The sequence below is a fragment of the Leopardus geoffroyi genome, chromosome E3 (genome assembly GCF_018350155.1).
Source record: "Leopardus geoffroyi isolate Oge1 chromosome E3, O.geoffroyi_Oge1_pat1.0, whole genome shotgun sequence".
NCBI classification, from domain to species: Eukaryota; Metazoa; Chordata; class Mammalia; order Carnivora; family Felidae; genus Leopardus; species Leopardus geoffroyi.
In genome coordinates this window covers 39,101,369-39,115,265 of record NC_059340.1, presented here as the reverse complement: position 1 = coordinate 39,115,265, position 13,897 = coordinate 39,101,369, and the positions used below count along the sequence as shown (strand labels likewise).

At 43.7% G+C, this 13,897-nt stretch overlaps 1 protein-coding gene across 1 annotated transcript in view; it reads left to right on the top strand.

The window, feature by feature from the left end:
* LOC123588912 (olfactory receptor 2C1) overlaps nucleotides 1-13,490 on the top strand; it is a 29,068-nt gene extending 15,578 nt beyond the window's left edge. The window contains exon 3 of the mRNA XM_045460315.1: nucleotides 12,182-13,490. Within this exon, the coding sequence (XP_045316271.1) occupies nucleotides 12,231-13,169 (939 nt within the window). The 5' untranslated portion in view covers nucleotides 12,182-12,230 and the 3' untranslated portion in view covers nucleotides 13,170-13,490. The remainder of the gene's footprint in view (nucleotides 1-12,181) is intronic.
* Nucleotides 13,491-13,897: the final 407 nt, after the last annotated feature.

Here is a 13,897-nt window from a genome sequence, read left to right as displayed (position 1 = left end):
CAACTATTAGAGTTAATAAACAAATTCAGCATCAGCAAAACTGAAAGGCAACCGACAGAATGGGAGAAGATATTTGCAAATGATATATCAAGTAAAGGGTTAGTATCCAAAATCTATAGAGAACTTATCAAACTCAACACCCAAAAAACAAATAATCCAGTGAAGAAATGGGCAAAAGACATGAATAGACACTTCTCCAGAGAAGACATCCAGATGGCCGACCGACACATGAAAAAATACTCAACCTCGCTCATCATCAGGGATATACAAATCAAAACCACAATGAGATATCACCTCACACCTGTCAGAAGGGCTGCCATTAACAAGTCAAGCAACAACAGATGTTGGTGAGGATGTAGAGAGAGAGGATCTCTTTTGCACTGCTGGTGGGAATGCAAACTGGAGCAGCCGCTCTGGAAGACAGTATGGAGGTTCCTCAAAAAATTAAAAATAGAACTACCTTACAACCCAGAAATTGCACTACTAAGTATTTATCCAAGGGATACAGGTATGCTGTTTCAAAGGGACATATATACCTCAATGTTTATAGCAGCACTATCGACAATAGCCAAAGTATGGAAAGAGCCCAATGTCCATCGATGGATGACTGGATAAAGAAGATGTGGTATGTATATACAATGTGGCAATCAAAAAGAATGAAATCTTGTAATTTGCAACTACGTGGATGGAACTAGAGGGTAATATGCTAAGCGAAATTAGAGAAAGACAAATATCTTATGACTTCACTCATATGAGGACTTTAAGATACAAAACAGATGAGCATAAGAGAAGAGAAGTGAAAATAATATAAAAATAGAGAGGGGGGCAAAACATAAGAAACTCTTAAATATGGAGAACAAACAGAGGGTTACTGGAAGGGTTGTGGGAGGGGGGATGGGCTAAATGGGTAAGGGGCATTAAGGAATCTACTCCTGAAATCATTGTTGCACTATATGCTAAGTAACTTGCGTGTAAATTTAAAAAAAAGAAAAAGTAAATAAACAAATCCATCAAAGTTGCAGAATGCAAGATCAAGATACAAAACTCCGCTGTGTTTCTATGTATTACCAATGAACAATTTAAAAAGGAATTTAAGAAAACAATTCCCTTTTCAATATGTCAAAAAGAAGAAAATATTTAGGAATAAATTTCACTAAGAAGATGCAACACTTGTACACTAACAACTATAAAATACTGCTGTAATCAATTAAACAATACCAAAAGAATAGAAAGACGTTTCATGTCCATGGATTGGAAGTCTTAATATTATTAAGATGGCCATATTCTCCAAAGCAATCTACAGATTTAATGCAATCTCTGTCAAAATACTAACTGCCTCTTTATAGAAATTGAAAAGTGAATCCTAAAATGAATAGGGAATTGCAAATGATCCTGAATAGCCAAAACAATCTTGAAAAAGAACACAGTTGGAGGACTCACTATTTCTGATTTCAAAAGTTATTACAAAGGTATAGTAACGAAAACATTGTGGTAAGATCAGTTGAATAGAAATAAGAGTCCAGGAACAAACCCATACATCTATGGTGAATTGATTTTTGACAGTAGTATCAAGACCGTTCAATGGAGAAAGAAGACTCTTGCCAACAAATGGTCCCAAGAAAACTGTATATAGACATGCCAAAGAGTCAGATTGCATACCTCACACTATATACAAAACTTAATTCAAATTGAAAAAAGATCTAAATGTAAGAGCCGAAACTGTACAACTATTGAAAACATGTGGTTAAGTCTTCATGGCCTTGGATTTGGCAATGGATTCTTAGATCTGATACCAAAATGAAAACCAACAAAAGAAAATAGATACTTTTGACCTCATCAAAATAAAAAAATTTTGTGCTTCAAAGGACACTATCTAAAAAGTGAAATGACAGTCCACACAATGAGAGAAAATTTTTGTGAATCATATGTCTGATAAGGGTCTAGTGTCCAAAACATGTAAAGAACTCTTCAAACTCAACAGCAAAAAAGACAAACAATCCAATTAAAAAATAGGGAAAGAACTTGAATAGACATTTGTCCAAAGAAGTTACACATATGGCCAACAAAGGCATGAAATGATGCCTCAACATCATTAGACCCTGGCGAAAGGAAAATCAAAACCACAATGACATACAGCTCACCCACTAGGGCTGCTATAATTTTTTTTTAAGGAAAATAACAAGAATTGGTGAAATATGGAGAAACTGGAACCTTTACACATTTGTGGTAGGCCTATAAAATGGTACATTCTCTACGGAAAATAGTTCGTCGGTTCCTCAAAAAGTTAAACACAGAATTGCCATGTGAACCAGTAATTCTACTCCTAGGTATATGAGGGAATTAGAAACATGTTTTCTAAAGGAATTAGAAACATGTTTTCGAACAAAAACTCATACATGAATGTTCACAGCAGCACTATTCCTAATAGCCAAAAGGTGTAACCCACCCAAATGTTAATCCACTGATGAATGAGTAAACAAAATGTAGTATATTTATACATTTGAATATTATTAATCCATAAAAAGGAATTTAATACTGATATATACTACAATGGATGAATATTATGCTAAATGAAAGAAGTCAGACCCCAAAGGCTACATATTCTGTGATTCCTTATATATGAAAATCCTGGATTGGGCAGTCCCATATAGACAGAAAGGAGATTAGTGGTTGCAAGAGGATGGGGCCCAAGAGAGAATGGGGAGTAGCTTCTTAATGGGCACAGGGATTCTCCTTTGGGATGATGAAAATATTCTGGACCTAGAGAGTGGCAATGATTGTACAACTTTGTGAATATAATAAACATCACTGGATTTAACCCTTTAAAATGGTTAAACTTGTGAATTCTGTTATGTGAATTTTAAAGATTTTATTTTTAAGTAATCTCTACACCCAATATGGGACTCAAAATCACAACCCTGAGATCAAGAGTCACATGCTCTACTGACTGAGCCAGGCAGATTTCTCTGTTACATGAATTTTATCTCAGTAAAAACTTGAGACATTAAAAATAGGTTTTATTTGGATATTTTTAAATATTTATTTTTGAGAGAGAGAGAGAGAGAGAGAGAGAGAGTGAGAGAGAGAGAGAGAGAGAGTGAGCAGGGGAGGGGAAGAAAGAAGGAGACAGAATCCAAAGCAGGCTCCATGCTGTCCACACAGAGCCCCATGGGGGGCTTGAACTAACGAACCATGAGATCATGACCTGGGCCAAAGTCAGAAGCTTAATTGACAGAGCCACCCAGGTGCCCCTATTTGGATATTTTTAATTGTATAGAATTCATTCTTATTGTGTTTATCCAAACAATACAAAAGGCCATTAAGTTTTTTAAGAGATTTTATTTTTAAGTAATCTCTACACCCAACTTGGGGCTCAAACTTACAACCTCTAGGTTAAAAGTTGCATGCTTCGCTGACTGAGCCAGCCAGGTGCCCCAAAAGGCCATTTCAAAACAAGTTAATAATCTTTTTGTGGCAGGGACTACTGCTTGGCTACTCAATATCCAGTCTCCATTAATTGTAACACAATACTTATTTATATTGTTGGTGCTACATATGAAATGATGTATGACGTGATAATTGCGAGCAGGTAAAAACTACATTTCTCAGCCTCCTATGCAATTAGATTTCCTTATATGATTAAATCCTCATCCACGAGATGTGAGGGGAAGATATTGGTGGAGCTTCTAGGATAGCTTCCTCAAGAGGCAAAAACATCTTCCACCTTCCTTGCGGCAGTGGGGACATGATGAGTAGAGCACCTGCCGCCAGCTTAGACCATAGGTAGCCTTGAGGATAGAAGCCACCGATGAGGGTGGTGGAGCGTGCAGGTGGAAGGAACCTGGACTGATGGCTGTTAATTTGCTACCACGCTAACTCCTGATCGTTCATTTCTGAATTTGCTTTGTGTGAAGGAAAAATAACCCTGTATTTAATCAAATAATTAAGTTGAGGGGCGCCTGGGTGGCGCAGTCGGTTAAGCGTCCGTCCGACTTAAGCCAGGTCACGATCTCGCGGTCCGTGAGTTCGAGCCCCGCGTCGGGCTCTGGGCTGATGGCTCAGAGCCTGGAGCCTGTTTCCGATTCTGTGTCTCCCTCTCTCTCTGCCCCTCCCCCGTTCATGCTCTGTCTCTCTCTGTCCCCAAAATAAATAAACATTGAAAAAAAAATTAAAAAAAAATTAAGTTGAAAAATTAATAATAATTAAGTTGGATCACCTCATATTACATACAATGATGAAATCCCAAAGAATTAAACACTTAAATGTGAAAGATAAATCTGTCTGAAGAAAATGAAATGGGATGTATTTGTATATTAGGGACTGGAAAGAACTGTTAAAAGCACAAATCAACTTCAATGCAGGAAATGTATTAATTGGATTATATCAAAATTTAGGATTTTTGTTCAAAGTTCGGCATAGACTTAACTAGGGGGAAATAGTTACAATGTCTATAACTGGCAAGGTTTAGGTAGACAGTACTAAGAACAATGGCCAATAAACAAGAAACACAAAGAAAAACTAAAAGCAGGCAGACGGTATGAAAATGCAATTTTATAGGATAAGAAATTTAAAAAACCAACACATCTGTAAAAACTGTTAAACCTCATTAGTAATCGGAAAAAGGCAGACTAAACTGTGATACTTTCATACCCAACACATTGGCAGACATTAGGACCTTTGGTTATACTAGGTGTTGGCTCGGATGAAGGGAAATCACAAACCTTCATTTCTATGACTTCACTGGGAGTCATAGACTCTGTCAACCCATTGGCAGAATCAGATAGTGCTCATAAGCATATCCCTGTTGCCCAGCAGGCTCCATCTAGAGTGAACGAACATACATACATACATACATACATACATACATATCCGTGATAGGCACTCATGGAGGTCCATAAAGGGATATGCATATGAATGTTCATTGCAGCATTGTTTGTGGTAATGCGAAATTAAGACAAGCTGTATGTTCACCCCTTGCGGAATGAAAAATAAACTATGATAGGTACGTATTCAGCATGAGAAACACTGAAGCAAATGGACCCATAGCAACATGGTTGTGTTTTTTAAAACGTAAGTGAGAACACTGTCAAAAAAGAGAAGTTAAAAGGGAAGAAACAGAATGAAATCTATGGCAAATGCCATGGGCAGCAATTTAAAACATTTACATAGACAAGACAGCATTATGTTTTACAAGGATACAGTTAGACCCAAACACTTAACATGTCCACCAGAGGAGACAGAGCAGGTGACTATGAGTATGGAATGAGAGTGGGATTGGGAATAAACTGGAAAAGTTAATAAAATAAAATAAGATTAACTTAAATTAAAACAAGAGAAATCTTGTAGAGTCCATTGATGACAGTTTGTACAGTATTCCCTAGAGGTGCCATCATTCACTGAATTCCCCATTGATGTTCATTGAGATGCCTCGATTTTTCATGAGCGTGGACTTTGTAGTCAAATAGACCTAGTGTGAGCTTCTCCGCCGTGTACTAGCTATTTGTCTTGCTCCGATTACGTAACACCTCGGAGCCTTAGTTTCTCTTCGTAGAGCAGGAATGTCTGCCTGGTGTGGTCATCGTGATAATGTTTGTAAAACTGCTGAGCGCAGCGTCTGGTACGAGCTAGCAAGCGGCGCTGATGATTATGAGACACTTGCCAAGACAGACCCACGGGGGGGGAGCCCCCCTCAATAGGGGCCATGCCCATTTTGCTCACACCTGGACCCCTCCAGCAGGTGGCACACTGTGTACCCTCAGTGATCACTCTTTTGCATGACATGGTTTCTAGGTCAACGGTTTCCAGGGTAATTTATCTCCCATGACATCTAATGACCTAATCAGTTGCCAGTCACCTTGTACGTATTTATTTAGTGTCATTTGTAAGCGATTTCTCTTCACACAGCATGGTGTCAGTGTCTAAGTTTCACGCCCCTGATGCGTGGTTTATGTTAGGGCCAGAGACAGTGGGAATCTCCTTCTCCCCCTTCCCTCCCTGGAAAAACACTCAAAGACAACGTCTCCCAGAAGATGAGTCAAACATACTCATTGCTGCATAGGATGGTCAGTTTGTGCCCAGTGAGTAAACACTGGAGCCGTCACTGTTTAACACTAAGCATGTCATGTAATCACTTCCTGTTCCATTTACCCGTCTACCAAGTGGGGATAAGACCACCTGCTTTAACCGCCCAGAAAGTATTCTAAGGGGCACCTGGGGGGCTTTGTCGGTTAAGCGTCTGACTTCAGCTCAGGTCATGATCTCACACTTGGTGGGTTCGAGCCACTGCTGTCAGCACAGAGCCCGCTTCGGATCCTCTGTTTCCCCCTCTCTCTCTGGTCCTACCCAGCTCGTGCTCTCTCTCTCTAAAAGTGGATAAACACTAAAAAAAAGAAAAAAAAAGGAAAGCATTTTAACAACTGAGATCATATGAAAGTACCTTGAAAGGGACAAAATTGTATCCTTAGTAACCATTTAAGGAGTGTGGTGATTCTTATTACTCATTCGTTAGTAATGTGTGTTTGGGACGGGCCTGAGGTGAAAGATGGAGAGGGTTCTTCAGGGACAGCTCCCCCCTGCCCCCACCGCCCCGTTTGCTGGCCACGCTGGTGCTTAGTGCTAATTGCCTTTGGGGGATGGTTGTGCCCCCCTGGGCTCTGCAGAAGGAGCCAGAACCAGCCAGGCTTCCAGGCAGCAGGGCCTGTGCTTCTCAGATGGCCAAGGCCGGCCCCAGGGTTAAAAGCCTGCGCTCCCAACTCGTGGGCAAGGAGCAGCCACATGGCACATCGTCCTCTCTGATCATCACCCTCTCATTTGATCCACCAAGGACAGCGTGATGGATTTGAGAGAGCCCTGAAGCCAAAGGTATATTTCCATGAAAATCTGCAGGCTTTTATGAATAGAGACTTCAGAGTATATGGAAGAGAGGCGAAAAGGGAAAAACAATGGGGAAAAGAAGGAGAAAAGAGAGAGTATGGAAGGAATCGCTTTTTAAAGGCACAGGCCTTGGAATCTTCCTACAGGTGAAAGGTTGGAAGTAACATGGTAATAGAGTCCCGAGCCCGTTTGTGACCTTGTCCATCAGCTGAGAGAAGAGATGGGAGGGGGAAATATTCGAGCTGCTAAGGGAAGTTTTGAAACTACACGTGAGGAACTCTTTGACAAAGTCATTTCTTTTCCTTCTTTTTTTTTTTAATGTTTATTTATTTTTGAGAGAGAGACAGAGACAGAGCGTGAGCAAGGGAGGGAGGTCAGAGAGAGGGAGACACAGAATGTGAAGCAGGTTCCAAGCTCTGAGCTGTCAGCACGGATCCCGACGCGGGGCTCGAACTCACAAACCGTGAGATCATGACCTGAGCCAAAGTCAGACACTTAACCGACTGAGCCACCCAGGCGCCCCTAACAAAGTCATTTCTAAAATGGTCCAGGAGAGGAGCTGGGAAATTCTCAACTATGAGGATTAAAAACACACACACACACACACACACACACACTTTAGCATACATACCCGTGTCCTAAGAACAGCATCCTCAGCAGAAGAAGGTCATGGAAGGCTTCGGTACAGTCCAGTGCCCTCAGGCAGGCAAATCTCTAAGCCCATCTTTTTCTCCCATGTGTTATCGTGCTGAAATCTAAAAATGTCCAGTCATAATATCTCTTGCTTTTAATTGAAACCTAGTTTGCTTTTCACACATAAGGAGAGCACCTGCTCTCACACATCTTTAAAATCCCCTCGCTATCGTGAAGACACTAACTGGAAGGGAAAACCAAAGCAAACCTCCCTTCACCCACCTCTTAAACGAGTTAGCCTCTTAGCCGTTCTCCATAGGATCTAGTTCCTTCTGCCCCCTCCTCTGTAAAACTCTGCACATGTTCCGTGTCTTTTAAACCGTCAGGCAAATCAGGTAAGAACTTCCCCTAAGGAACTGCCCAGGCAGCACAAGGCAGAGCACTCTCCCCCTGGCCCTCACATCAAACATTCTGGGTTTCCTTTGACGACACCCGTTACAAGGAACTTTCACCAGCTTGCAGAGACGTGTAACCTGGAGAGCTGTTCCCGGAACCCCCTGCTTATCCCGCCAGTTCCATTCTCAGTCTGAGGTGTTCAGTTTGTATCCCTGGGTGATATGTGGCCATGCGTTTAGCCCTTTTTCTATTTGGTGAGATCCTGTGCTCATTAGAACTGCCACCCGAGCCAGGCTCATGGTCCCTGCAGCCAGGATTGTTCTAACAGGAGCATCAGAAACCAATTTTAAGGAAACTTGGTTGTCTTCCCTGATGTGAACGTCAAAAGTTAAAGTCCCCTTCAGACGGCATTTTCCCCCTTCACTCCTCTTTATAACTGATTTCTTAGATTTCAATATTTTTAAACTGCGGTGCCCCTTAGGCATTACACTTCCCACAAGTTTAGTTTTGAACTGTCACCTTTCTCACTTATTGGTCCTATCTTACTTCTTTTAAGATTCCAACTCCCCCCTTGGGGCGCCTGGGTGGCGCAGTCGGTTAAGCGTCCGACTTCAGCCAGGTCACGATCTCGCGGTCCGTGAGTTCGAGCCCCGCGTCGGGCTCTGGGCTGATGGCTCAGAGCCTGGAGCCTGTTTCCGATTCTGTGTCTCCCTCTCTCTCTGCCCTTCCCCCATTCATGCTGTGTCTCTCTCTGTCCCAAAAATAAATAAACGTTGAAAAAAAAAATTTAAAAAAAAGATTCCAACTCCCTCATCTCTAATTCTCGGATTCTAAGATTTGGGGATAAAATTCCTGTTAATCTGATCAAATACCTGAGACCTTCTGACTGGAGAGATTTTGATTGTATTTCGCCTTAGACTTCACCCTTCTACACAAAGTGTGTTTTGTTTTGGGTTCTTGCGGGCCATTCTGCCGCGGTGTCGTTCTCCACAGAAAACCCTGTTTCCTGTCCTGAGCAGGTCGTCGAGAAAGAGTCACTTAGAACTTCCATGCAAGATAGTCAGGCACAAACTGGGCTCTCCAGAGTAGCACTGCCCACGACCTCCCAAGTAAATGAAATAACGAAAACACGTCTAAAAACCTCTCTACCAGGATTGGGAATTTACAGTTGGGTTTGTTTGTTGATGATGACTCACTTTCACTTTATTGCTCAGGCTCACATTAAAGCAAGGCTTGGATTCTCAGAACACACAGTCACCAATGGGGAGTGCCAGCAGCTCGGGAGCAAATTTCCATGACAGGAGGCAGCCAACTCCAATCGCAGATGCGGCACCTAATCCACAAGTGGTCAGTGAAGAGTTGTGGGATTTAGAGCAGGCAGAAAACTGGGTAAAGGTGGGAAATTACAATATCCAGGATTCTTTTTGAGATACAGATCTTGGCTCCTTTTCTCAATATCCTGAACATTCAGTCCAAATTCACAGGCAGGCCAGGATGGTAACCATCTATGTATCATAGGAGCCATTCTTGAAAACCATTCTGTACGCAAGCAACCTCCATCTGGGTGCCCCCCCCGCCCCCGCCGCCCGCCTAAATTGCCCCATAAATGGTGTACCCTTTGCATTCAATATTGTTCTCTCTGGTCTTCTCTTAGAATGCCAGTAGTTCTGGATCAGTTTAGCATTCCTAAATTATGACAGAAATAGGAACAAGGGAAGAGACCTTCGAGGGAGGAAGGTACCCTGAAGAGCAGTTGATTTGCTGAATTCAGACTGGAAGTTATAGTCACATTGGCTTGGGGAGTTTGTCAAGCTCAGGCCAAGAGTCTAGCTGGTCTGGCATTTCCTCCTGCACTTTCTGGGGGCTGAGGTTGATAGCTTCCCACTCTCGGTACAGCTTTTTCTTTTCTGTTTTGGCTGATTTCTTCTTGGGATAAAAACTCCATATGCACAGAGCACAGTCTGAAAGAAATTTTGGCCTCTCTGAGCTTCCACAAAGCACCAGACACCCGAAGACCTGACAGTTTGTGGAAGGAGATGAGCAGTGTCTGTCTGTTTCTTTCCCCTAGAGGGATACAAGAGGGAGGCACTTCTACTATCCAGAGGTAGTAAGATGGGCTTCAGGAAGAACTTACGAAGAGAAAGATGAGCTGGCCCTCAGATGGTCACTCAGTTCCTCAGCTACCTTAAATTCTCCTTTTTTTAAATGTTTATTTATTTTTGGGAGAGTGAGAGTGAGCGGGGGAGGGGTACAGAAAGATTGGGAGAGAGGATCTGGAGCAGACTCTGCGGTGACAGCAGTGTGCCCGATGCGGGGCTTGACCTCACCAACCTCGAGATCATGACCTGAGCCAAAGTTGGACCCTCAACTGACTAGCCACCCAGGCGCCCCAGCTACCTTAAGTCTTAAATGAAAAAGATAAGTAGTCACCTCCACTTGAGGTATAACATAGAGGCATGGAGGTGGGTTGAAAAGTCCTCTGAAATGCTTACCATCCCTGACTCACTAGAGGGATGCTATTGCTGACTTAAACCTACAATTAGAAGCAATGTCCCTGGGGCGCCTGGGTGGCTCAGTCGGTTAAGCGTCCGACTTCAGCTCAGGTCACGATCTCGCGGTCCGCGGGTTTGAGCCCCGCGTCAGGCTCTGGGCTGACGGCTCAGAGCCTGGAGCCTGCTTCCAATTCTGTGTCTCCCTCTCTCTCTGCCCCTCCCCCATTCATGCTGTGTCTCTCTCTGTCTCAAAAATAAATAAACGTTAAAAAAATTTTTTTTTTTAAAAGAAGCGATGTCCCTTCTGACTTCTAGGTGGAAGCTATCATCCGGATTGCCAGTATTTTGGCAACTAATTGATGGAAAGGACAGTTATTGGGGTCTTTAGCCAAGAGATGTGGCCAACTGGTCACCACCTGGTGCACCAGAAGTAGCAAACACACCAGCACACTTCCCTTGAGTAGCGTCTCCCAGCAAGCTTGCTCTTTGGGTGTGGCAACCAGGGTTCCTGTGGAACACATCTTGGTCCAGAGAAAGAGGAAGAGAATTTGCTCCCAGTCTTCAGTGTCCAGATGAGGACAGCTGCCTCAAAGACTGCTTTCTTCTCCAGTTTGTTTTATTTAGTTTTTAAAAATTTTTAAATGTTTACTCTATTTTTGAGAGAGAGAGAGAGAGAGAGAGAGAGAGAGAGAGCAAGCAGGGAAGGGGCAGAGAGAGAGGGAGACACAGGATCCGAAGCAGGCTCCTGGCTCTGAGCTGTTAGCCTAGAGCCCGACGTGAGGTTCGAACCCATGAACTGTGTGATCATGACCGGAGCCACAGTCGGCCCTTAACCGACTGAGCCACCCAGGCGCCCCAGGTTTGCTTTATTTATTAAAGAAGGTAAAAGGGCTTTGGCTTATGATTTTCAACAAAGCCTAGGTCATACCCAAAGGAGATGAGAATGGGCCCATTATTAACAAGAGCTATTTTTTGTGTGTGAGATGGTAAGACTTACTCCATAGTTTAGACATGAGCATGGGGTGCTATACATCAAAGGGTCAAGGATATCCTCTGAGATCTTCCAGTTTCCTTTACTAATAATGGGTTCCGATTAGCTGAAATAACCCCATTTTGGATAAGTGCTGTTTATTTCTTTAGTCTGTTCCACCTAAACTTACTGAGGCTTATGTGAAGCTTTGTTTATTTGAAGTCCTACTTTTAGCTCCTCTTAACTTACATGTTTGTATCTTCTCTGTTTGGTGAGTAAGTCTGTATTCACTCTTCCACCTTTTTTTTTTTTTTTTTTCATGATTTTATGGACTCATCATGTTCTTCTTCACACTTCATCTTTCTGGATCAGGAGTTTTCACCATGGAGGGGGGGAGATGTAGGAGAGGGGGAAACGTTCATCAGAAACTTCTGGAGGGCTTTTCCAAAGACAGCGGGTCTGCTTCCCCCTCCCCTGAGCATATCAAAACCTTGGCTAGGGAAATGTGTATTTAAAGAATTTCTAGATGTAATTCTAAGGTCAATTCCCTCCATCCTTGTAACCACTGTGCTGAACTGAAGATCCCTAATCCCCCGCTTCTCCATAAGGCACGTCTTTCATTACAGCAATAGCTCGTGTTCGCCATCTGGGTGACATAGCATTTCCATTCATGTGATACCGATAGAGGGTGGGGATTGCACGAACCTTTGCGGTCATAAAAATTAAATTGGTACTTAAATCTGATGCCCAGAAAACTATTGGACCCTCTCTCAGGCAGAGCAGCCTTATCCTTCTTTTTCACTTGCTTTTCTCTCAGCAAGTGGCCGTCTCCCCGGACAGACTCTTCAAGTGACTGAACGAGCAGAATGGCAGAGGCCAACAACAGCTTTTCAGAGGGCTTCATCCTGATGGGTATATCTGACCATCCCCAGCTGGAGATCGTCTTTTTCCTAGTCATCCTCTTCTCTTACTCGCTGACGCTAGTTGGCAATTCGACCATCATCCTGCTCTCCTGCCTGGATGCCCGGCTCCACACCCCCATGTACTTCTTCCTCAGCAACCTCTCCTCCCTGGACCTCGCTTTCACTACCAGCTCGGTCCCCCAGATGCTGACCAACTTATGGGGACCAGATAAGACTATAAGCTACGCTGGCTGTGTGATCCAGCTCTACGTTTTCCTCTGGCTAGGGGCCACTGAGTGCATCCTGCTCGTGGTGATGGCGTTCGACCGCCATGTGGCAGTTTGCCGGCCCCTGCGCTACACCGTCATCGTGAGCCCTCGGCTCTGCTGGCTGCTGGCTGCCATCGCATGGCTGGGCGGCTTGAGCAACTCCGTGATCCAGTCAACGTTCACTCTGCAGCTCCCATTGTGTGGGCACCGGAGGGTGGACAACTTCCTGTGTGAGGTGCCTGCCATGATCCAACTGGCCTGTGGAGACACAAGTCTCAACGAGGCCGTGCTCAATGGCGTCTGCACCTTCTTCACTGCCGTCCCGCTGAGCATCATCCTGATCTCCTACTGCTCCATAGCTCGGGCAGTGCTGAAGATCCGCTCAGCTGAGGGACAGAGAAAGGCCTTTAATACTTGCCTTTCCCATCTGGTGGTGGTGCTCCTCTTCTATGGGTCAGCTATCTACGGGTACCTCCTTCCGGCTAAGACCAGCCACCAGGGCCGGGGCAAATTCATTTCCCTCTTCTACTCTGTGGTCACGCCAATGGTGAACCCTCTCATCTACACTCTGAGAAACAAGGAGGTAAAGGCGGCACTGAGGAGGCTGCTGGGAAAGGGAAGAGAACTCGGCTGAGAGGAGGGAAAGCTCCACCATGTATCCCCTCTTCCTCTCTACACACTTTTTCTCATTCTCGCTCTGGCCAGATGAACATGAGGAGGACTAACCCTACTACAGCCAAGACGTGTTCCCAGTGGCCCTAAGCTGTTAAGGCATGGCTAGTGTTGTTTCTAATACTCTACACTTGGTCACTAAAAATCCCGTGGACTACAGGTAACGGAGTAGATGTGTCCCATCAACAGCTCACGGGTTGCGGATTTAGTACAGACCTGGCTCACTGTCTCTATGGTCCACATACTATTTGTTACATGTAATAGAATATTACATATTTTTATATTTCTAGAGATTTCTGTGCTTTTCTTTATTTAAAAAATTTTAATGTTTATCTAATTTTGAGAGAGAGAAAGAGAGAGAGAGAGCGAGCAGGGGAAGGGCAGAGAGAGAGGGAGACACAGAATCCGAAGCAGGCTCCAGGCTCCGAGCTGTCAGCACAGAACCCAACGCGGGGCTCGAACTCACAAACCGTGAGAACATGACCTGAACCAAAATCAGAAGCTTAACTACCTGAGCCTGAGTCACCCAGGCGCCCCACTGTACTTTTCTTTGAAAAGCACTGCCACTTGCAGTATCTATATATAATGATGCTATGCTTTGATAAAATCAAGCCAGATATGATTAACCCCAAGTGAAAATTCAAGCAATTCGTCTTTGTACCATATCCATTCATCACTTTTCTCATCTCT